General features: G+C 35.2%; 1 protein-coding gene across 2 annotated transcripts in view; it reads right to left on the bottom strand.

Moving 5' to 3' along the window:
* Positions 1-27326, bottom strand: part of ntrk3b (neurotrophic tyrosine kinase, receptor, type 3b) — a 176945-nt gene that overhangs the window by 78028 nt on the left and 71591 nt on the right. For both annotated transcript variants that reach the window (XM_065294216.2, XM_065294217.2), the window contains exons 5-11: positions 20427-20581; positions 18057-18199; positions 17837-17978; positions 9985-10284; positions 8278-8292; positions 7543-7592; positions 7172-7274 (exon numbers count right to left, since the gene is read on the bottom strand). In XM_065294216.2, coding sequence (XP_065150288.1) covers positions 7172-7274; positions 7543-7592; positions 8278-8292; positions 9985-10284; positions 17837-17978; positions 18057-18199; positions 20427-20581 — 908 coding nt within the window. The remainder of the gene's footprint in view (positions 1-7171; positions 7275-7542; positions 7593-8277; positions 8293-9984; positions 10285-17836; positions 17979-18056; positions 18200-20426; positions 20582-27326) is intronic.

The raw sequence follows: 27326 nt of genomic DNA on the forward strand, positions 1-27326 counted from the left end.
GTTGTTTGTATACTGTAAATGTGCTTAAAGCAAAGTGATTTAAGAAAGATAGGGCACCACAATATCAAGTCTAATGATCTAGAACAATTAACCAAGATAACCCAATGACAGCAATATATTTTATGCTAAAAAATAGAAAAAGTGGAAACGGATATTCAATTTACTTTCACCACTCCGTCAGGTTGCATTTTCATTCTTTCCACCAATTATCAAACTGCATTCACAGAAAGATTTCACAGACAGTGAAAGATAAATGCCTTCAAAAAAATCACTAGAAGCCATGTTACACAAACATTGCAGTTTACGTCCGTATACTGCGTTCGAAAGTAGAATTTATGAGTTTGCTTTTGTCTTATCCAGTGCACCTTCCCATGGGGCAACTTTGAGTTGTTACCTTGTTACCTTGATTGATCCAGATAACAAACGCAAACCCAAAATAAAACAATCCTGTCTGTAATGGGAATACTGACCTTGGTTTGAACGTTCCACAACAAATTAATCTAGCCTTTTCACAGGCATAAACCAATTAACGGCATTAAAACTGGCTTTATGCTCGGCGCAATTATTATCAAAGATTGCGTCACCTTTTAACGGCGTTACAGCGAGAGGGATTCGGCCATTTCACAGGCATGAAACTGATTTAGTGCACCGCCTTTGGGGGGCCGATAATGACCCCTCATCTCCGCATGACACACACCTTCATCTCCATTTCACACACCCTTAAGAAGAAAAGAATGGGCCTGACATCCTTGGAGAGGCTGTTTATCAATGTCCCCTGTTCCCTTTATAATGGAGCTGAGATGGGCAGTATCTGTCTGTGAACAGTGTTGAGGGGTCAAGTGTTATTACTATGTGCTACTTATGTTGGAAATAAGAGCTCTTTCAAACCAACTCCATCAGGAAGAAGAAAACGGTGTCTGTGGGGTACTTAACTGGATTTGAAATTATGGAGCTGCTTGGCACACCATGGGGGTGGTCGTCGGGGTGTTGATATGATGCACGATGCTATACGGTTGTTGGTGTTTACTGGTTGGCTCAAAATAATACTTGCAAGATTTGAGGTATCATTTATGTCCATACGTCCTTAAAAAGGTGATACAAACACAGCAATGCCTTCGAAAAACCAATTTGGGTTTAAACAATCAAATATGGAGACAAATGTTTTCCTGTTGGGGGGGGGGGGGTTAGATATCTCTTGCTGTGATTTAGACATCAAAAAGTGGTTGTCGTTCCATATCACGTGCCTTTCAGCATGCCCATCTGTCAAAGAAACGACATGCCGGGATTGCTACAGACAAGTTTGTGGCCGTCTTCACATGCGAGTTTATGTGTGACTGCTTCATTCGCCGGGGCGAGGTGACTCAGTCAGGCGTGAAATCTTCGGTGTTCGATGATGTGTGTTAAATAGCCCTTGGCTTATTGCAGTAATGTAGCCGGGAAGGTTGGAAGGCCTTATGACAGAATTGATAAGATCTTAATAGGCAGGTGAACTATCAGGGCAAAGACTGCAGAGGGGAAACACAGGGGAGTTTTAGTAGAGAAGCTAAAATAAAATCTGTCACATTCGATTACTGATGTTACGATTGTGAGTCATAACTCTTTAGCAAAAAGCATCTTATTACATTTCAGTTGTCTGATGGCAATTTTAAGATATAATCAAGACCGCACGTAGTTTACTTATATTACAGACATTATTTATTTATTACTATATTATAGATCTAAAGCAGCAAGTAATCTCTGATCATAATGCAGATAAAACAATGTTTAAAGCTCTCTTTGAACTACAGTCATATCCTGTAGTCCTGACTGGAAATGAAGACATTATACTAAAACTTTATTCAGTAAAATATCTTTAAAACTACAGCCTGTGAGTAGTCTATGTTTTCATATTTGGGCTGAATTACGGATTGTGGTAATTTCCACATTTAGCATCAGATTAGCTGTTAATGACAGAAACAGACAGCTATTGTGAAGAACAGGTCACATAAATGACCAGATACAAGACTTTAATTTTGTGAGATGCATCGCATCACCCCCAGTCCAGTAACTGTCCGTTGTGAACTAAGAAACAATTTTTTATAAGGAAGTGCGCCGCAAGGTTTACAACACCACCACACTGTAAAAAATGGTGACACATGTGGGCAAAGTTGGTTTTGTATGCTAGCTGGTGGCTAGTAAGCATTTTTCCTTGTGTGGTTTTTAAAAAGAAAAAATATTAAGAAAAAAAATGTTGAAAGAAATAAAGTTTAAAGTCACCATGAAACAGAAGTAGGAATTTTTTTCCCCGTGGTGACGTATATATGTGTAAAAGCGGCTTCTGAAATGAAATAAGGCAGGGTTGGATTTGAATTCGTCCATTGAGACCTGATTGGATCGTTTGAAGTTGGGTTGTGTTGCTAATTGCTTATCGCTGAAATATTTCGCAAACCCCGGCCACCTGCCATGACCAGAAGTAAAGAAAGATCGTTTTGAAGAGGGGAGGAGATTTGCGTTTTTGATTAAAGATTATGATGGCACATTAATTTTTTTTTTAAATAATGAAGCTTATTGACTTAATCACAGGAAAAAAACACAATATTAAAACAAATGATAGTTTTCCTTTTAATCTTATTCGCGACTATAAAAGAGCAAAAAAAAATGTAAGAAAAAAATGTAAAAGAGAAAAAGAAATTGAAAGAGAAAAAAAACTATATATATATATATATATATATATATATATATATATATATATATATATATATATATATAAATATACACACATATATATCAACATATATTTTAAAACCCTATTGAACCGTTAGTTTTCTTATTATTTTGTTTTCTGCCATTGTGTCTATGGCAGCCCATAGAAGCATAAGTTGGCAGTTATATCACATGCCTAAAACTTACTCAACATATTTTCATGCAACTTTTTTTGGAGTCTTAAATTGTAGCTGAGTCCAAGGATACCAAACATGTCAGGTTTGGTCTTACGCTTAGTCCTGCGCAGCAAAATAGCGTTTAAAAAATACGCACAAAAATCTCTGTGAGCGTTAGTCTAATCAACTCGAAATCACCATAGAAAAAAACAATAAAATAGCTTTTGAACAAAAAAACTTTAAAAAGTGTCATGTTAAAATTTCCATTCATGAAACTAGCTAGATGTAATAATAGTCATGACCTGAGGTTGCATGCACGATTTAATCATAGCGCCAACAAGTGGTCACAAGATAGGATTTTTTTTGCTTAAAACTACTGCAAACTTACATAAATCATGTGTTATCATGGATTATTCCTTTCATGGCTTGGAATATAAACATTGGTGGATGCCAATTCACTCCCCAGAAGCCAATAAGAATACCATAGCAACCATTTGCAGGAGCTATATCTCTGCATCAGAACATTGTAGAGACATAGGGGTAGGCTCTTTTGACTTGTTAACACTATTTTGTTATATCATTTAAAAAAAAATCTTCAGCGTTCTAATTTTCCATGCTCCTCGAGAAGGAAAGGAAAGATTTCAGTGGATTTCATTTTGTACTCTTTCATCTGAAATCATGAGGTTTCCTATGTTCTTTAAACTGCTCATCCAAACTCAACTTTATTACCAATGTAGGTCTTGCTACGCATTTTGTGTAATAATAAATATCTTTGATATTACCTTCATTTCCATTAAGCTGTATAAGTCTTAGTTGTCATATATCAGTGATTTTTTTTTTAAGAAGTTCCATGGGTCAGCTGGTAATGGTCTTCGATTTAAAATGCACAAAGTTATCGACGGTTTATATTTTTTTCTCTGAAATCTAAGCAACACTCAAAGCCCACAATTACAAGCACCAAAGTAAAGAATGAGGCACTCCTTCATAAAACACTAACAATAGGATCGTGACAGAAGAGCAACCAGGCTGGAAATGTGAGCAAAACCATGGTCCCAACATCCGTCTATTATGTGATGATTTAATAGCAATCCAAAGGTCTAAACAAAGACAGAGCGAGGCACACAGACCAAATCAGATTTTACTGGCTGCCCCAAAATAGTCAGTGATCAAACACCGACGGCAAAAAAAGGGCTTCAGAATGATTGAGCGAGGCAAAAATCCAATGCGGCTCAATCTGAGGTAATGGCTGCCTAAGACCTCCAGCTGATTTGAAGAGAAAAACAGGACAAGTGGTCTATTGTGGGAAGGCCAGGGTGCTGAAAGGAACCGGTATTGACGTCACTCTCCGAGTGTCAAGTCTTTTATGCCTCTTCAACCTTGCCAATGATCTTGAAACAAAATGAGGCGTCGCTCTCGAAGTGAACGGATCTCATAGTCTCTCGTAGGACGGTCGCAAAACAGCGAGAAGGGCTTCATGTTATGACACAAACAGAAGAAAAAGTCAGGGGGTGGGAGATAAACTGCGTAAACCAAAGCTTTTCCATCGGCGTGATATATAACACAATTTTCTGAAATTTCTTCGCTTCGGACACGCAGTCATTTATCCATAAGCAGAATGAAATGAAGACAATTCTGAGAATTCTGGGAAGTCCATATAACTTCAAATATATACATAAATTGTCCAATGGCAGACATTTTTCATCTGGTTGGAGTTGTGTCGTACTGTTTACACAATCTGTAGGGCAGAAATTATTACTTCATACACAATGGCACAATTCACCCCATTGAAATATAAAATCAACTTTACTGTAAAAATTAATGATTAAATTATACACTGTACACAAAGATTTGTTGATTTAACTTAAACAAGTAAGTTACCTAGTTAATTCAACTTAAAAATATTAGTTAACTCAAAAAAGGTTGGTAAAAATGTGTCAAATACTATTTTTACGTTGAATCAACTCAAAATTTAAGGCAACCAGGTAACTTAATTTTTAATTGAATTTTTTTTACAGTGGAACAAAGTCATATCAACATGTTTTTATGTTACTTCAACAATGTAACTTGTTGTTATAAGTTACAGTAACTTATCACAAGTTAAAATTTAAAATAGTAAGTTAAAATGACTTGCATAGGCAATTTAAACAAAATATTCATGAATTAACACATCAAATGTTTTTACACTATACAGTGCAAATACGAATGAGCATTTATTGGCTGTTTTACAACAGTTTCAAATTTGACTCATCCAATGAGAATGTAGAGTCAGAACAAACACTTGTATAATATACGTTTTAATGTTTTGATACTTTAGTTTTACAATGTTACATACACTGTAAAAAGTCAGAGTTGGGTACTGAAAATTGTTTCAATTGGAAACACTTTAATGTACATTTAATCAACTTAAATTTTCACACTTTAAGTGGAAATTTTAAGGTGAAAAAACTTTTAAAAAATTGTTTCAATTGGTAACACTTAAACGTAAGTTTATTCAACTTAAATGTTCTTCCTTTAAATTATAGTGAAATTTTTAGGTAAATAAAATAAAAAATTACTTCAATTTAATAACACCTAAAAATGAATCTGTATTACTTATATATTACATATAATTATATTTTATAGGTGTTACCCAACCCATACGACAAATTCCAATTTTGCATGCATATGATACGCCAGTCTTTCCCGTTCACTTAATACAGCGCATTTTTTCATATTGTTTTATGTATTGATTTCTCAATTGTTTTCTATATTGTTAAATCATTGGTGCTTGGGTTTGGGGTTAGATTTGGGATTTGCTTTAGGATGTTATTTAATATACAGGTTTCTCCATGTTTTTGTCTATTTTTAAACCACGGTCAGTTGGAGTTGGGGTTAGAATTGGGGTTTGGATGTCATTTATGTAAAAAAGTTGTTCTAACCCCAAACTCAAGTGACAATGGTAAAAAAAAACAGAAAAAAATAGAAACCAACATATAAAATGACACGAAAAGATTATGTGACTGTATTATTAGCGTTTTATGTGAACGTAAGAAACATATGCAAGCAAAATTGGAAAACTTTTCACACTGTGTGCTATTTATATGCAAATCATGAAAATTAGGGATGCACCGATAACGATACTGGTATCTGGTATCGGCCTCGATACCACAAGTACTCGTACTCGTTAAAAGTCCCCCGATACCAGGGATCGATACCACGGTCTGAGAAATGTCTATGTTTGAACGGCATGTAAGGGGTTAATGCCTCTTGTGTTGTCCAATGAGGCAGAGTTTACAACAAACTGGAAAACTAGTCCCTTGTTTTTTTGTTAAATTATATGACTAAAGATGTTACCTGTAAATTTAAATCATGTTTTTTATTAAGTACTCAGTATCGGTATCAGCAAGTACTGAAATGCAAGTACTCGTACTCGTATTCCAAAAAAGTGGTATCAGTGCATCCCTAATGAAAATGGGCTGTGTTAGCAATTAAAGTAATATTTTAATATTTAGTTAATCCAACTTTCACTTTTTACAGTGTTGTGTGAATCATTTTCTGCTTTGAATCCAAATAATTAAGTCCAATTCTGAATTAAAAGAGGACACAATAAATTAAGGCTCAAGATGCTTTCCTTTGTAGAGCATTTAATTCCCTGGATTATCCCAAAATAGACATGGTTATTAAATTATGAACCATTTTAATACGTTTTCAAAAAACTCTGACATCAACTACTTTACATCATACTACATGTCCATCTGTTCTGTATCCCGACTGTTTACTGATATCCAGTCCAACGCTTCTTCGTTATAAATGTAATATAGTACTGCGTGTATATATGATATATAATCATGGTATATTTTAGGCGTACCGCCTACTCTTAAAACAAATTCAGTGCAGCTATGTCAAACTATAATACCATGGTATAAACTGTAATATTACCAGAAGAATCCAGGCTAAGAAAACAAAGATTTGCAGGCATTTCCGCCAACTGCTTCCCCAAGGTCTGAGACTGAAGGATGCATTCAACTCAAAATCTATTCACACAAACCCACACAGCACAAACCAAACCCTATCTGACTCATGATGTGCCAGACCACTGTTTAAAAGCAGGCGCTAAACATAGTCCAACACCAAAGCAAAGAACGCTTATTATCTTACACAGCCCCTCGGGATGACTGACAGCTGAAATACCGACAAAATGCATCGTGTGTGGCGTTGCCTTTGCTTCGGGAAAGAGTACAAAGAATTTGATATTCTTGATATTTCCACTGGGAACAAAGCATTTAAAAGCATTTTAACAGCAGGAGAACGTCAAACAATAATCCTTTACTTACTTTTTATGCCGAATTTGTTACGTCTGCTGTATTTGTTGATAAGGACGAAAACAACGACGAGGAACACGCAACCGAATCCAGCCAGAAGCACGGCGATCGACATCTACAAAAGAAAGTACGGTCAATGACACAACTATACTTATTTAAATATATTCATTAGTAATAAAGTTAGACTTAAAGGGACAGTGCACCCCAAAAATATTCATTATCATCAATGAAGTCACATGTGACAAATCTGGAAGTGAATACGATCCAAAAGACTGGGTTGTATTTTGATGGTAAGTAATTTTTCCTTTTGGTTTACTTTGGACACCCAAGGTCAAATAATAAAATTTTGAAATTTTTTGGCGAACTGTGGCTTTAGGACTTACTCCAAATGAGTCCTCCTCCGGTCGCTTTGACTCATCTTCAGGCATCGGAACTATAGGAAACAAAAAAGACAATTGGGAAGAGTAAAATCATTTTTATTTCTCTCGTTACTAGATATTGTTTAACACAGGTCTCAGCTAAATGCACGGTTGTACCTGAAACCCACTGCGTAAACAGAAATGCTTTCATCAGGTTGGGTTCAGATGTCAAAATCAGCGTTGCATGTTTACGGATGTCAGAGAGAGATTGAGACATTTAATTGAGCTGTTATGGCAAAGGTGAAGCATCGTGCACCCGAAGCACGAACACCATCTTCCTTTGGCCCAGAAAACAACTCAACTAACCTGAAGTCTCTATGCATCTCACATAGAGCCCTCTCTCATTCGACCTTACGTTTTAAAATTCATCACGACACCCACTGAATCTCTGTAAACTGTAGTTTGGGTTGAACTCTTGAACAGATGGAGTACAGAGTTCAGTATCTTTTACAGACACAGGCAGAATTCCAGTATAAGATGGGGCATGGTTTTATTTAGTGATGGATAGGTAGCGGCTTAAAAGATGATATCGTCTGAATGAATCTATCAATGTTCTCTTTAATAGACAATAGTTTATAGAAGAACAGAACGAAATTTCCAGTTTTTTTTTTTTAACAAAGCCAGAAGCAGGACTCTATGAGATATAACTATATGTCTGCCAGTACTTCTAGTACAAAGACAAGAAAGAGACTTACTTACCGTACTCAGTTATGCCTTTTAAAATGACAGCACACATGGAGAGAAAAGCAAAAATTAGAAATGGAAGACCTTTTAAATATACATATATTATATGCATAAAATCCAAATAATATTACAATGAAATATATATGTGGCCCTAGACCACAAAACCAATCATAAGGTTCATATTTTTATTGAGATCTGAAATTAAAAAGAAAAAGCTTTCTATTAATGTATGGTTTCTTAGGATCGGACAATATTTGGTTGAGATACAATTTTTGAAAATCTATAATTTGTGGCTGAAATAAAATCTAAATACTGAGAAAATCATCTGTTGTCCAAATGCAGTCCTTAGCAACACATATTTTGAATGATCAATGCATTTTTTATATAATTACGGTAGGAAATTTTTAAAATATCTACATGAAACATGACCGTTACTTTATATCTCAATGATTTTTAGCTAAATCCTAACTAAGAAAAAGATAACTTTGACCTATATGTTTTGTTGGCCATAAGGCTACAAATATACCCATCTGACTTAATCCCATACAGCAAAAAAACAAACAAACAAACAAAAAAAACATGTCAAATATAATTTCAAATATATTGCTGAAATAAAATTTGAAATATGTTTAAAAAAATTCTTTTTACCAATATACTGTATTTTTTGTCATTTTTGTATATTTTGAAATTTATTTAAAAAATAAATATATTTTGAAGCACTTATATTCAGGTGGAATTAAAAGAAAAACTTTACAAAAATTTAATGTAAACATAAAAATTAAAATAAAATTTTATTAAAAATATTTTCTATGTATTAAATAATAATAATAATAAAAATAATATAATTATATTATATACAAATATAATTTTATATTTTATACATACTTATACATTAACAATAGAAAAATAGATTTTTGTAAAATAAGAAATGTATTTGTTGCCTCTGAAATACATTTTGAAATATATTCTCATATCTGAAGATTCAAATTAAACCTATTTTCAAATTCAAGAATATATTTAATTAAGCTTTACTTTCTACAAAATGTGTTTAGCATATATTTAAAGAGCACCTATTGTCCGATTCATGTTTTTACATTTCCTTTGGTGTGAAATTTTGAACATGGTAACAATATGCAAAAGGTACAAACCCCAAAGTAAACGATGACGCAAGTTATTATCTCCGACGTAAATCTCTTTTCTCGGACTACAACAAACACACGGATTTTAGGCAACAGTTTACTTCCTGGGATTGGTGATGGAGACAAGATCGACGGTATCAAAATTTCTCTCGGTTCGGAATCACAGCCTGTAAATTAACTCCTGTTAGCATTGCATTGTGGGTGAATCTTTCAAACATGGTAAGGAGCGTCACATTTCCTGCTGACGTCAGAGGTATTCAGGCCAATCTCAACGTACAGATTAGCAGGCCAATCATGGACACAGCGCTTTTTAAATCCGTTTTTTTTACCATAAACCACGTGAACACATTGGATTATACCAAATACACAAAATAACATTGTTAAATATGTGCTTTTAAAAACATTTTTGGCCAAAGAAATTTATTTTTTGCCGTATGGGCTGGTTTAGTTTTCCAGGGTCACATATTCTTTTAAAAATCTAAATAAGTTGTTTTTATTTTTCAAATAATTAGGCCCAATTCTCTGACTTTACAAATCTCATGATACTGTAAATAGTTTATTAAATAACACAGAGCACACATACCTTCATAGTCAGGTGGATCTAGGAAATAGCCGTGCACGGTTTTAGTGACTGAACCCAGAGTGTTAGTCGCTACCAGCGTGTAGTTTCCATTGTCATAATGTGTTGGGTTCTCTAAAATCAAGCAGCCTTCCAAGTAATCTTGGTAGTGCGCCATCTCCGTGTAGATGTATTCACTCTGCAGGATCTCCCGGTCCTTGCGAAACCAACGCAGTGTGGGATGAGGGAATCCCCTCACGGTGAACTCGATACAGTAGAGATGGCGGCGCTCCGGCTCATCCAGCTTCAAAATTACAGGCGGAACTGATGTAAAGAAAAAACATAGAGGGTTTATATGAATGTAATGAACTGAGGGTTTAATTACTTATTCATTCTTAACACCATTACAGCATTAATGGCTATTTTCATAGCAACAAACAGTTAGTCTATACAAATTGATTTTTTTTTACTAATACACGAAAAACACGGGGAGAACAAGCATACTCCACACAGAAACACCTTCTGACCCAGACCAACATGATCTCGAAGTTCCGTGGGATAGTCACGGAATTTTGTGCTAATTTTTCCGTGGCATTCTCACGGATCTCCACATTTTTCCGTGGCCCTGCTACGGACTGTCTTTTTCCGTGGCATTCTCACGGATTGGTTACTCAACTGCTTTTTCCTATTTTCAAACCATTTTCGCTTCGGTTTAGGGTTAGATTTGGTGTTTGCGTTAGTATGTCACTTTAACAATTGGTTTATACTATTTTTTCTGATTTATTCTTTTATATTTTCTAAACTTTAAACAATTGTCGCCTGGCGTTGGGGTTAGAGTTGGGTTTGGGTAGGGATGTCATTTCATGTAAACCTAACCCTAAACCGAAGCGACAATGGTAAGAAAATAGGACAAAACAGTTGAGTAACCAATCCGTGAGAATGCCACGGAAAAAGACAGTCCGTAGCAGGGCCACGGAAAAATGCGGAGATCCGTGAGAATGCCACGGAAAAATGAGCACAAAATTCTGTGACTATGCCACGGAAATTCGTGAGATCAGGTTGCCCAGACAGAGCTTGAACCATAGTGAAGCCAAAAGCTTCATTGTCAACCGTTTTGTTCAATTGTACATAATATTTGGTACTTTCTTCTGGAAAAAATCACTGATGGTTAATATGGACTCTTGAATCCAGCTTGTTTTTACGAACATACCTTACAAAAACAATTCTGGGGTGCATCTTAAGATAAAACAATGGCATTGATATATGTTAAGATATGTTAGTACATGATGTTTTTAAATTATGGCAGCTCAAGCATGCATTTTAGTCGGGGACTTGGATAAGCCCTGTCTGGGAATCCACCCCTGAGAGTTATATGAAGACTAAAGGTTTATCTGAAGCCTATTATATACAAATGCAAGACAGGCTATCTGATGACCAGGAAAATGAAGCATACTAGGCATAAGAACGCAATTTACTACTTTACAGCAGGGGTACCCAAACTTGGTCCCGGAAGGCCGGTGTCCTGCAGAGTTTAGCTCCAACCCTAATCAAACACACCTGAAGCAGCTGATTATGGTCTTATTAAGCATACTACAAACTTCCAGGCAGGTGTGCTGAGGCAAGTTGGAGCTAAACTCTGCAGCCATACGTACACAGGTGGTGCATGCAATTTTCTACCATTTGTCGCAATGCACATTCGTCGAATGCCCGTGTACACGTACGAGTCTAAATAGTATACTTTGCGAGACCTGATTCCGAAACCTTTTGGAAGGAGCATTCGAATGCATGAAGGCATCAAGGCACGTCCAAATCCAATGTTTGATTTACTTCCTATTTTCTGAGATACTTTCATCTTCTTGTCCCACAATTCTATGCGGATATGAAAATTTCGTTATATTTTTACTTTTTACACCTTTTGATTGCATTTTTAGCACGGAATTAGTATTGTAGTTTTCAAATATAGGTGTAAATCAGACAATTCATCACAATTTGATACAAAATTGATTTTCTCCTTCAGCGATGCATAGAATGCAAAACGCAAAACGCCGCTTCTATGCGTTTACGATTCGATCTAATTCATTTATTGATATTTTTATATTACAGGCCTAGTAAAGCAGTTACATATTTACTTACAAATGCAGCCAAAATATTTAGCATGAACATTTAATTAAACTCTTTGAAAATGGAATCTTTGTTTCAATTAAAACATTTACAACAACAAACTTTTTTAAATAAAGAAAAATTAATAATGAGTCACATCAAAATGTCACATAAAATCAAGGTTGTGATGGCAAGAGTATTTGTGCCAAAATGGGCAATAGTGACAATCACTTAGGTAGTTTTAGAGACAAATGAATTAAATTGAAAATTAAATTAATATGAAAATTAAAGTAGTTAAACTTAAGCATTTGATCTGTCACAAACCATCAAACAAGTGCTGCAGTGGTCTCTTTTCAGGAGATTTTTCGTTTAAAAAAAATCAACTGATCAACATGTGAGAGAGGACACTGCGTTTTGCCTGAACAATATCACCTGCAGTGCAAAACACATGCTTGTCTTCTTTCTCTTGTGCTGTGTTTTCGCTGCTAGAACTATTTTGTAGCTGTATCGCATTCCCTTGCTGATGCTAGCAGATGAAATAAAAAAAAATATGTGTGTGTTGGTGGAAATGCAGAGATAGATATTTCGTCAAGGAATGAGGAAAATTATACTTTTTGCGTGTGGCATCGATGCATCGGATCGTTATAAACAAAATCGATGTATCGATCAATATCGATGAATTGTTACACTCCTAATAAGTTATCACAAAGGTGATCGCTGTTTATATTTTGAACAAAATTTTATTACGCTGCCTATAAAGGCTGTCTGAATGCGTTTCCCGGAGCTGCTTATATGCCGCCAAAGTCATTGCCTCCTGAGGCAATGATGTAAAGTCACCTTAGTTTTTGAAACCAGCCTAAGCATTCTTGGGCTTTAAGGTTTCATTTAAATGCATAAGCTCACATGAACTAACAATGAGTCAGTGGCGTAGCGTCTGGGAATGCAAGGTATGCACGTGCAAATGGGCCCGGGTCAATAGGGGGGCCGGCCCTGGGCCCACCCCAGTTTTTATTAAACTTTTTTTTTTCAATTTAATTTTTATTTGTGGCCGCAATAAATATTTTTGTATGCATAGCATGTGTAGTGATTTCTTGTTTCTCCGTAATGTCTAATTTCTCCGTCATTTCTTGTTTGCGTTTATTTTATTTTTTTGCGCTCGGCGTCTTTTTTCATTTTTTTACATGACGCATCGCCGCGCCAAAATAAAAAGAAAACACAGTGTGAGAGGTTACTATAATGGCTATCTAAATGAACATTATGGATGGACAAATATAAACATAAAAGTGGGGCCTTAAAGAGAAAAGAGAAGGCGGAGAAGTTAGTCACGAGTCAAAAAGTTTTTCTTTATTTAAATCTACCATTTAAACTAAAACAGTAAAGTAAAAATATTTGACTACCTTATTAAAAGTATATGTTGTTAACAGACCTGCGCGCCACAGTTAACAGGGCCAACGGGCAAGGTTGGGGGGGGGCTTTGTCTTAAGGGGGCCCGTACATTTTTTTTGCATATGGGCCCGGGACCGTCTTGCTACGCCACTGCAATGAGTAATATTGTATTTCATCTTTTATTAATATTTGTTAATATTATTATAGCTGATTTTTAAGACCAACCACAATTGTTCTAAATTATTAATTTTTATCTTTATATAAAGATAAATTCTTTAGCTTAAAGGGATAGTTCGCCCAAAAATGAAAATTCTGTCATCATTTACTCACCCTCATGTTGTTACAAACCTATACAAATTTCTTTGTTCCGATGAACAGAAAGGAAGATATTTTGAGAAAGGTTTGTAACTAAGCTGTTTGTGGACCCTATTCTTTTATCTTACTATGGAAGTAAATGGGGTCCCCAAATGGTTTGGTTACAAACATTTCTCAAAATATTTTCCTTTTTGTTCATCAGAACAAAGAAATTTATGCGGATTTGTAACAACCTGAGTAAAGTGAGTAAATGATGACAGAATTTTCATTTTTGGGTGAACTATCCCTTTAAAATGAAGTCAGAGCATAAACCGATGCAGGAAGAGTTTACAATCTCACTGTCACAGACTATATATTATTCCACGGCAAGGTAGAGCATTTTGTCCGACAGAGCGTATTTGTTTGTCATTCAAATGAGAATGCGACATTATTGTCAGTTGGCCTTTTTCAGAGAAGTGATTTGTGCTCGGCTGACTGATGAGCCCAGACAGCAGCGAGATGCCTCCTGTAGCGCGAGCTCCGCACACATCCCGCCTAAACAGATGACATGTGTTTTAGAATCAGCATGCAATAGCACCCTCCTTCCCGGCCTGTCTGCTCTCTCTGCAGCATCAGACCTGTCATTTAGAGAGTCCTGCTGAAATCCCATCAGGAGAGAGAATGAGAGGAGGAGGGATGTGGATCTCATATGCGGAGCGTTTGATCGGAATACAAAAATCCAACTAGTTCACTTTGTTATTAGTGGCGCTCGCAAAGGCGACCATCACTGTTATTATCATCTCAGAGATTTCATCCGGCACGGTTTGAGGAGACCGCCTTGAGGATAGGTGTGCTATTTTGTGAGTTTTTGAAACAATTTCACTTACAATTGTCTAAAAAGAACAAACCACAATGGCATATATTTGAAATGAAATTGGTCCCCACATACATCTACAGCAGGTATACAAATGCTATAGAGATATGGGGATTGCATAAAAGATATGCCTCAAGCAACCCACCCACAACCAAGTAACCACCTAGGAAACCCTAGCAACCATTTAGCAACATCAGATTTGGCTACATAGGATACAGCTAAGGCCTGAATTTTGTGCAATGTTTGGTTTAAAGGTGCAGTGTGTAACTTTTAAAAGGATCTCTTGACAGAAATGCATTATAATATACAAAACTATATTATCAGTGGTGTATAAAGACCTTATATAATGAACCATTATGTTTTTATTTCCTTAGAATAAGTTGTTTTTATCTTACATACACTGCGGGTCCCCTTACATGGAAGTCGCCATTTTGTGCCACCATGTTTTTAATTGACGCGTTTTAGACCATAAAACATTTTTTGTTACATACAGCAAACATCTCCTCACTATCTGCTTGCTGCCTGTCCGCTGATCAAACTGTAAAAAACCGCGATCTCTGTAGACAGCCCAGGCTTCACAAACGGCAATAACAACATAGTGGCCAAACCTACAAACAGAAACCATAACAAAGTGTTCCAGCCAATAAAAGACAAGAAGGATTTGGGGGTGGGGGTTGGGCAGGTTCATGATGCACGGAAGGGAGGGGGAGGAGTTAGCTATGCTCCGTCTGTTTGAAAACAATTCAAACGTCAACAAAAACTAACGTCTCGCAGATTCGCTTGTTGTTTCCGGCGATGACATGTTTGTCCTGTGGTGGCTACCGTAGCTTCTCTATGCGTTTCGGTGAACGGTGGACTGAGCCATTGGTTGCAATTCGCAACCTCAACACTAGATGCCGCTAAAATTTACACACTGCACCTTTAAGGTTAGGTTTGGGGGTACGTTTAGAAAAAAAAACAGCGGTTCTGGCTAGATGGGATACAGATATGGCCTATACCGCTAGATGTGTTAAAGGTTAGGTTTGGGGGTAAGATTAGGACGAAAACAGCCGTTCTGGCTAGATGGGATACAGCTATGGCCTAAATCGCGCGATGTGTTAAAGGTTAGGTTTGGGGGTAAGATTAGGACAAAAACAGCGGTTCTGGCTAGATGGGATACAGCTATGGCCTATATCGCGAGATGTGTTAAAGGTTAGGTTTGGGGGTAGGATTAGGATGAAACAGTGGTTCCAGCTAGATGGGATACAGCTACGGGCTAAATCATGCGAGATGTTGTGTTTCGTTAATAGGTTGTGGGAATTAAACGTATAATATGGTTTTTTTTTTTGCATCTATTGGTGCGATTGCGAATTGCAATGAACCTCAATTTCGAAATACAATGAAAAGCTATGGTAGCTGGCACAGGACAAACATGTCATCGTCTAAGACTTATTCTACGACTTATTCTAAGATAATAAGACAATTCACTTCATTACATAAGGTCTTTATACACCACTGATAATATATTTATGTATATTATATTTTATTTCTGTCAAGAGATCCTTCTAAAACTTACACACATTCATGTAGCTCAATTGGTACTGCATTGCATTAGCAATGCAAATATAATGGGTTTGAATCGCAGATAACACATATACTGATTGAAAGTATACATTGAATTCTCATCCAAGCCAAATGCATTAATTCAATTTTGGAGACATTGTGAGTAAGGGACTGTGTACCAAGTTCAAACATTACATATAAACGAACTCACATTTTGATTCTAAATGGTCAAACATCATTTCATAAGAGTAAACACAATTCAAAACTGAATTTTTATACACCAGCTAAAGGGTGATTACCTTTAACTCTTTCCCCACCATTGACGAGTTATCTCATCAATTAAGAGAAAAATTTCCCTGCCAATGACGAGTTTGTACGGTAATCTAAATTCCGCAATTATACAATAGCTTACCCAATTTATCAAAAACTGAAGCAAAAACTCATAAAAAAATTGTTTATGTTTTGATAATCGTTCAGAATCTGATCTCTAAAAAAATATTTTACAAACCTGCAGTTATTTTAGCTTTTTGCTCAAAATTTGGTATTTTTGAAGAAACCATATTTAAGAGGTTATAAAAGAGAACAAATGTAGGTAGGATGAAACATTTTTTCCCGCTTAGTTTATTTGTTTGAAAGCAGAGGGTCTGTTCTTTCATTTATTTGTATGTTTATACATTTATAGAAGAAGATTTTCCTGGAAGGCATTTTGTAAAACTTGAAAATCACAAAAAAATGCTGGAGGGGAATGAGTTAAGGACACAGTGACTACAACAAAAGGGACAAATAAAACCAAGTATTATAACCACGTACAAAGAGTTTCTCTATGAGCCAATAAGCAATGACCTCTTATTATTTCCTAATATAAAGTAGCCTTGCACTCGGTTATCAAAACCAATCATGGAAATATTTCCACTCAGTGGCTGTATATCTTGCCGCTGTCATTTCACTTTAACATCACAGTCATTAGTCAGCACTGTGATAAAATGTAATGCTTTTCATCTACCCACTGTCTTAAAATCATGTGCTGTTTAATGAACATAATGATGCCTGAGTGTCAGATCATATCTGGGTGCTGGAACATTAAATTCATCAGCGGGAAACATCCTTCATTCCCACTAAAAAGCGGAACACTTCCCAAATGTTAGCAACACAATTTTTGCCTCCAGACATTTTTACTTCTTATACCTGTTTAACCCAGTTTCACAGTGTGGACTCAAAATCTAACGTCCTCCCACATGACCCCTGATTAAATTTACACACGGCTTACAGGTGTATTGCTGTTAACTGGTTGTCTAAATTAATATTAATATACCTTGTTCTGTTCTAAATAATGTTCATATTTCGACGACAACACCTTTCGGAAATGTGTTTTTTTTCACTGAATAAGGATTTGCAGCCCATGTTCAATTTATTTGACTGTAACCATTTAGTGACAACATTGTTTTGCTCGCTCATTTTTTTATGTTAAGTGCATTCTATTTTAAGCACTCTGCTGTAGACTTTTACATCATCTGAGAAAAATGTGAGTAATGTTTGCTACACTTACTCCCACAATGTTAATGTCCTTAACATAAAATGCCACAGACTGAGTTATGCACTGGAGTTTAGAACAAACTTTTAATCTTAAATATGAGCACCACTAAATATGGCAAACAAAATCAAACGATAAACTTTACATACACAGCACAGCCAGCTGAAGCGACACGTTGGTCATGCCGACCACGTTCTCCGAGATGCAGGTGAGCGTGAAACCGTTGTCGTCCCGGCTGATGTTGACCAGCGTCAGGTTGATGGAGTGAATGTTGGGCCAGTAGACGTTCGACTGAAAGGCAACCACAAAACGTTACGATTAAGTGGGAAATAAACGGGCTGTGTTTCGTAGCTGATGAATGTTGCTCACCTGATGTGTGTTGATGGAGTGAAGGCCCTGTACGGTCCAGTCCACCTCGGGTAATGGAGCACCAGAACCGTTACAACTTAGCGTTACGTTATTTCCCTCAAGCACAGTTAGGTTACTGTGAGCTACGCTGATGTCCGGCAAATCTACGACACATTTATATACAAGTTTTACTAAAGTAACCACAGTCATTGTCAAATGATTAATCGCGATTAATCCCAAATAAATAAAAGTTTGTGTTTGCATACTATATGTGTGTGTAATTATTATGTAATAACATTTTCTTAAATTATTTATACAATTGTATGTATATATTTTTTAAATATACATAATTCCACAAACATACATTATGCAAAGACAATCTTTTATTTTGTATGCGATTGATCGCGATTAATCGCTTGACAGCCCTACAGTGTAGTGTAAAAGGCTTTTGTGAGAATATTATTTATTCATTTCTATTTATTATTTTATTTATTTGTGTTCAATTACTGCAGTATATGTTTTATTTCACAATTGCAGAAAAACATTATATATATATATATATATATATATTATAATGCAAGACATCCTACCACAGTGGGCAATGCTCATTGATCATACGAAACATTTATATACAAGTTTTGCTAAAGTAACCACAGTTATTGTCAAATGATTAATCGTGATTAATCACAAATAAATAAACGTGTGTGTTTCCTTAATATATGTGTGTGTAATTATTATGTAATAACATTTTCTTAAATTATTTATACAATTGTATGTATATATTTTTTAAATATACATAATTACACAAACATACATTATGCAAAGACAATCTTTTATTTTGTATGCGATTAATTACAATTAATCGCTTGACAGTCCTACAGTATAGTGTAAAAGGCTTTTGTGAGATATTATTTATTAATTTCTATTTATTATTTTATTTATTTGTGTTCAGTTACTGCAGTATATGTTTTATTTCACAATTGCAGTAAAAAAAAAAAAAAAAAAAAAAAAAAAAATTATATATATATATATATATATATATATATATATATATATATATTGATCATTGATCATACGACACATTTATATACAAGTTTTACTAAAGTAACCACAGTCATTGTCAAATGATTAATCGCGATTAATCACAAATAAATAAAAGTTTGTGTTTGCATAATATATGTGTGTGTGTGTGTGTATTTATTATGTTATAACATTTTCTTAAATTATTTTTACAATTGTATGTATATATTTTTTAAATATACATAATTACACAAACATACATTATGCAAAGACAATCTTTTATTTTGTATGCGATTAATCACGATTAATCGCTTGACAGCCCTACAGTATAGTGTAAAAGGCTTTTGTGAGAATATTATTTATTAATTTCTATTTATTATTTTATTTATTTGTGTTCAGTTACTGCAGTATATGTTTTATTTCACAACTGCAGTAAAAAAATATATATATATATTATAATGCAAGACATCCTACCACAATGGGCAATGCTCATTGATCATACGACACATTTATTTACAAGTTTTACTAAAGTAACCACAGTCATTGTCAAATGATTAATCGTGATTAATCACAAATAAATAAAAGTTTGTGTTTGCATAATATATGTGTGTGTAATTATTATGTAATAACATTTTCTTAAATTATTTACACAATTGTATGTATATATTTTTTAAATATACATAATTACACAAACATACATTATGCAAAGACAATCTTTTATTTTGTATGCGAATAATCGCGATTAATCGCTTGACAGCCCTACAGTATAGTGTAAAAGGCTTCTGTGAGAATATTATTTATTCATTTCTATTTATTATTTTATTTATTTGTGTTCAGTTACTGCAGTATATGTTTTATTTCACAATTGCAGTAAAAAAAAAAAAATATATATATATATATATATATTATAATGCAAGACATCCTACCACAATGGGCAATGCTCATTGATCATACGACACATTTATTTACAAGTTTTACTAAAGTAACCACAGTCATTGTCAAATGATTAATCGTGATTAATCACAAATAAATAAAAGTTTGTGTTTGCATAATATATGTGTGTGTAATTATTATGTAATAACATTTTCTTAAATTATTTATACAATTGTATGTATATATTTTTTAAATATACATAATTACACAAACATAGATTATGCAAAGACAATCTTTTATTTTGTATGCGAATAATCGCGATTAATCGCTTGACAGCCCAACAGTATAGTGTAAAAGGCTTCTGTGAGAATATTGTTTATTCATTTCTATTTATTATTTTATTTATTTGTGTTCAGTTACTGCAGTATATGTTTTATTTCACAATTGCCGTAAAAAAATATATACACATATATATATTATTTATGCAAGACATCCTACCACAATGGGCAATGCTCATTGATTTCAGACGTATCTTGTACGATCCGTTCTTGCAGTAGAGCTGCTGGGTGTGCAGGCCAGCCTCTCCTCGCTGCTGCCAGAGCTGAATCCATCGAATGCCACAGCCGCAGTCAAAGACAACCCCCTCCAGCCTCCTGCATCCATAAAGACAACATCGGTTATAACCTTATATATCAACAAACTCCATTACCATCCCTTCTCAGCAAGGATACGTATCGATCTAGCAAGCAAAGGAAGAGCAAAAATGAATCAAACTATGCAACTTGCTTGCGCCGGTTAAGAAATATGTGGCATTTTTGTGGCATTATCTACTGGGTGCAGCAGAACGGTGATAATTGAAGGTTTCGGGTTTGCCACAAGCTGTGATCCACGAGCATTACAATCGTCCTGCTGTGTAAAGCACTTAACCTCACAAATGTATGGGACAGTAAGCTGTTTTGGAAATAAACTTCCATTTTTAGTTCTGGATAAAAGGAACAAATTGGTGATTTTCTTTTTCAGCCCTGGCAATCTAGATGCAGTTTGAATATTACATGTGCATTTATGTATATGCCAGATGCTTTTATCCAAAGCGACTTACAGCGCATTACAAGGTATACATTTTTTTTCAGCATGTGTGTTCAATGGGTTCAAACCTTTTGTGCTAATAGCGCAATGTTCTACCACTGAACTGTAGCACAATATTACGTGTATATCACACAATACAGACTTACAGACAATACAACACAATTGTTTGCCTTGTTAGAACTTTTAGAGCTGTTAAACGATTAATCGTGATTAATTGCATACAAAATAAAGTTTGTCTTTGCATAACTTGCTTAAAGATGCGTGTCCATCCACAAGCGTATGACATTTAAGTTTCAGTTTTAAAACATGCAGGGATTAGAAAATTAAGGAGGATTTGCTTGATGTTAAAATAGTTATGAAGAGAGATAAAGTTCGGGACCTGATTGATGTTAAAAGAGTTATTAAGAGCGACAAGACATGAAAATAATCTTTCTCGAGCTGATTGACAAATCCAATTCAGGCACTGACATGACCCGGATTAAAACACACAGAATTACAGTTTAAAAAATATCTGTTTTGAGAAGAATTCATGTATTCTTGCCAATATGGTAGATCTTAAAGCTGTCTGTCTCAATGTCAATCAAACAATAAAAGAAAGAAAAAAGTTTAATATATATTGATATTGTTTTTGACTTTGTGTGTGCCAAATCTATTAGTTTTACCAGTGAATATAAGGTATGGATGCTCTTATTTTGTTTTTAACCTTAACAAATCTTGCTAACACTTTACTTGAAGGGGTGTGACATGACACCATCATAATTATGATGTGACGTGTCACGAACATGAAGGAGTTTTTATCTATGTTTATGACAACTGTCATTAAGTAACATTTACTCAGCTATGTTATTTTTAATGCAAATATGATATTGTTTGAGATGTCTTTGTTATGACAACTTGACATAAACCAAGACACCATAACTTGTCATAAATCTGTCATAAACATGACATAACAGATTAATAATCAAACTTAGGACACTACCTAGCTTTATGGGTTAACATTAAATTAAACTGATGTGGTTGGTTTTGACACTGGCTGTCATGTGGCCCTTATAATTGTGTCGTGAATATTTTTCTTGACCTCAACTACAGTGGAATATATATGTATATACTGCACTGTAGTTGAGGTCAAGAAAAATATTCATATATATGTATGTATGTATATATTCATATATATATATATATATATATATATATATATATATATATATATATTTATATATATATATATATATTTATATATATATATATATATATATATATATATTGCGTTTTCAGTAAATAAGAATATGTAACTAACTCAATAAAAAAAATAAATGTCAAATAGAACCTTATAATTCCAAACTGCGAAATTTATAAATAGTTTTGTTGCAAAATGCCATAAACGCCTTTTTTTATCAGTTTCCGCCAAAATCACTATTTTTAGTACTAAAAAGTAATTTCTTCATTTTACGCAAAATCTGATATCCACAGTGTTATTCTATCATATTTTCACCTTTTTTTTCCAAAATCAACAAATCACAGCGCACCATTCCACGCACTGTAAACAACAATGGCGGCACTTTGAATTCACACAGAATCCTAGTTTTCCTCATCTAGTTTGTACTTCGTGATCAACAGCAAAAAAAAAAATAGTAATTTCATCTTGTCACTTTCTTGGTATAGAAAACACATTTTACCCAAATTAATCAAAATGGATATATTGCGTTTTGGAACCAAACTCTTCATATACACAACCCATTATCACGAAATTACGTACCTATAGTCACATAATTTTGTGAGTGTTTTCCGTGACACTGACACTTTTTTCCGCCTTTTGCGCGAATATGTCACATATTTCTGTGAGCTTGTCACTGTCACGTATTTGTTACTCAACTGTTTTGTCCTATTTTCTTACCATTGTTGCTTCGGTTTAGGGTTAGATTTTCATAAAGCTACATTCTTACACAAACCCAACTCTAACCCTAATGCCAGGCGACAATTGTTTAAAAATCATAAATTATAAAAAAATAAATCACGAAAAAAGGTATAAACCAATACGTAAAGTGATATCCTAATACCAAATCTAACCCTAAACCGAAGTCTCAATGGTTTGAAGATAGGACAAAACAGCTGAGTAACAAATACGTGACAGTGAGACATTCACAGAAAAACGTGTCAGTGTCACGGAAAAAACTCACAAAATTACGTGACTATAGACTGTTTCATCGGGCGGACGTGCGGTGACACGATAAGCGTCTGGTCCGAACTTTACTTCTGGTTTCTGTTTGTTTAATGGTCAGACTAGCGCTGAAACTGAATGTTTTGCGTTCCTATGTAATCTACGTGTTGTTGTTGTTTTGCTCGTTATATAAATAAACTACTTTAAAAGAACTTTGTTGTTATTTATTCTTCGCAGAGTTTACCGGAAGTTACGTGATGACCACGAAAGTTGCTTGTTTATGTTGTTACTGCTGAAACCGTCTATAGGTACATCATTTCATGATACAGGGTTGATATACACGCATGTAAAGGTTTCTTAAATATAAACATGAATTTTTGTGTATTTATAATTAGAGAATAATTACATACAGTACATACACACATTATGCAAACACAAACTTTATTTTGTATGCAACTAATCACGATTAATCATTGGAAGTGCATATTAAATAATGTTTTTATTATTTATTTTATGCATATGTCTTGTATTGTAATGTTGTAGCAGTGTCTTCAATCTTGCACAATAAAAGCTTCTTGGTTTGGCTTGATGCTGTCAAAATAGTGATGGCATACAAAACTGTATTTAGTGAGCGATCATCGATTATCGTGAGAATACCACACTGTACATCCTACAATGACCTGGAACTTACAGTGTGATAAATTGTCAACCCAGTCTCACCCCATGTCGTCAATATTTGACGACACTTGACCATTCGTCAATATGTGACGCGGAGGGTATACCTTTCGCGTCATTTTTTGACGAACTGGGGACTTCAATACTATTACGTCCGTTGCATTCTCTTTCCTATTTTCTTACCAATTTCGCGTCGGTTTAGGGTTAGATTTACATAATGACATCCCTGCCCAAACATAACTCTAACCCCAACGCCAGGTGACAACTGTTTCTAACCCCAACGCCAGGTGACAACTGTTTAATTTCGCGTACACTGTTTAATTTCGCGTACACTGTTTAATTTTGCGTAATCTAACCCTAAACCGACGCGAAAATGGTAAGAAAATAGGAGAAGAGAATGCAACGGACGTAATAGTATTGAAGTCCCCAGTTCGTCAAAAAATGACGCGAAAGGTATACCCTCCGCGTCACATATTGACGAATGGTCAAGTGTCGTCAAATATTGACGACATGGGGTGAGACTGTGTTAAATTTGTATATCATTACCACGGGCCTTTGATCTTAGCTTGAAATTTTACTCCATTAATCTGTATGCACGATTTAGAAAATACACTACCCTGTACATCCTGTATGTTTTCAGAGAACTCAATTAATGTGCAAATCCCTTTCTGCAAATCTCCAAGAATGAGGTCACCCACAAGAACAAATATCTCATGACACCGAATGCAACGACAGGTAGAAAAAAAACCTACATTTATTTTAATTTAAAGTTTTGAAATCTCAGCAGTTGTTAGAGATTGACGAAAACATTATTTTTGTCCTGGAATGGTATATGCGATTCAAGCTGACACTAAAACATCATTTATGCTGCCAGGAGTAACTCAGCAGTGTGAAAATGATTGACAGCCCATCACATGATTATGCACCTGAAAGCTATTGAGAAATGAGCTTTGAAGAAGAAAGTAATGAGAACATTTCCATTTAAAAACTAAAACATGTATGTCTTCTAAAGAACAAACTCTACAACCGTTTGCCAGACGCCCGTGCTAATATTATATTACAATGACTGTTAGGATGGATTCACTGGGTCTGCGAATCGATAATCCCTGTGAATCTCATCTAGCTGTGAAGATTACACCATTATTACAGCACCACAGTAACATAACTGATATCCATCTACAGCCATTCATCTCCATAATAAATGCACTTTGTTTAGTGAAATTCAATTCTTTTACTGAGATATTCAGTGACATTAAATGTTATTTATCTGGTTTTCTTTTACAACTGACTGGCTCGATATACTAGTGTACTACACAGTACCGTACTGAATCCCACACCATGTTGTTATTCTGCTTAATATTATATATTAAAATGAGAACTTTTACATCAGGAATTAAAGTCCAAAATAACCATTTTTATTTCCAAAATGGTAAGTGGGCACCACTACCAAATGACAACTCGTGATGTTATACTCAATGCCATGCACATCCTCAGCCTCAGACTGATCCGTTTCTATGGCAACACACAGTATTGTGCATCTTTAGTTTATCTTCACATACATTTTGCATAAAAAATGAGACGACACTCAATTACAGTGTGGGAATTATTAAACTGCAACATTACAATATAACTACATTTCACACTTGTAACAACACGAGAGTGAGTAAATGATTACAGAATTTTCATTTGTGGGTGAACTATCCCTTTAAATAAAGTAGTAGCCTAGTACTTACAGGAGACTACAAAGTAGACACTGCTTTTTGGGTGAACTATCCCTTTAAGGCTGTTTGGAGCTTTTGGGACCGTAACTTGTTCTCTTGAAATGGGCGTAGCCCCCCCCCCACTTTGAAATAAAGATGATTCTGTCCTCTGCACTATTCAAATTGGGCTCTGGCTAGAGGGGATACAGCTACATCCACATTTTGTGAGATGTTAGGTTTAGGGCAGGAGTGGGGAACCCTGGGTCCTGGAGGGCCACTGTTCCAACCCTAACCAAACACACCTGAACTTCATTTCCAAGTAATCCTGAAGACTTGAATTCGATTTTTCAGGTGTGTTTGATTAGGGTTGGAACTAAACTCTGCAGGACAATGGCCCTCCAGGACCAGGGTTTCCCACCCCTGGTTTAGGGTAAGGTTTGGGGGTATTATTTGGATGAAAAACAGCAGTTCTGGCGGAATAGGATACAGCTACGGCCTAAATCCAGTGAAATGTTGGGTTAAGGGTTAGGTTGGGGGTAGGATTTGGATGAAAACATCGCTCATCCGGCAAGATTTCAGATTTTGGCCATAGCTGTATTCCTTCTAGCCTTTAACTCGCTGCCACCATTCCCGCCCATGTTTTTTGTTTGTTACTTAGATTTGAGTGAAGTACCCAATCAGAAGTGAGCGTTATAAGGTGAATCATCTTTTGCGCATGTGTGTCTGTCGCTTGATGTCACTTCCTTGGAAACAGGAAGTAGTCATTTGTGATGGCCTTGTCTAATGTGTGCACATATAAACATTTACTTAGTGCCCTTGAAGACAATGACTTTACCGGGTTTCCTGCATTCCTTGGTTTCATTTTTATCTCAAGTACAGTTTTACCATTTAATCATCAATTTGATCACATCGCGCAAGTCGTAAACGTATTTCACAGTCTCTATGGATAGAAGTAGTTTTATGTGTACTTGTTGATTTCTGAGACATCATTTTAAGTCAACATGTTCTGCACATTAGTTTACAGTAATAATTCCTTGACATTTAACATTGAAAACTACGCCGATTAGAAGCACCATCTGCATGTGCCTTGTTTAATTTCCTGTTGAAAATCCCCGGTCGCCTGTCAGTGCACATGTTGCTATTGTTGTTGTTGCCATTAACTGCCACTGATTTGAAAATGCTTGGCATTTAGTTGTATGGAGGTGACTACAATTTTCTTCCTAATTGGTCAAGAATGAAACAACAAGAACTACACAACAGTATTTGAGTCAGCTTGATCCTGTAACATTAACATTTAATAGGTGCAAAATAGCAGGTATATCCAAATGTATTCTACATTATTTAAGTGGGAAAAAATGTTAAGTGTTTTTTTCTGGGAGTAGAGGTCTATTTCATTCGCATCACTTAGGATGCCAAAAGTGCCCAAAATCCCTTAATACATTTTTAAATAAAAGGCCAAACAATGTGCGTAATAAAAAATAAAGCCTGACGTAAATCAGTGAAGTTGTGTGATCACAGGATCCACCAAATTTAAATCAATTGAATCACTTTGTCATTTTATACGCAATACAACGACACCGTGTCGTCGCTCACAATCAATAAACACACTCATCACTTAATGTACACGCAGATTGCTCAAATATTCATGACAAACAAGAAAATGAGGTCAGGCTCCCAACAGACAAGACCAATAAATTTCACTGCCATGCCTTAATTAACCAATTCAAGCAACTCCAGTGTTGGCAGACATGTAGGAAGCATTTCTGCCACATCGCTAGG

Source organism: Paramisgurnus dabryanus, chromosome 2 (assembly GCF_030506205.2).
Source record: "Paramisgurnus dabryanus chromosome 2, PD_genome_1.1, whole genome shotgun sequence".
Lineage (NCBI taxonomy): Eukaryota > Metazoa > Chordata > Actinopteri > Cypriniformes > Cobitidae > Paramisgurnus > Paramisgurnus dabryanus.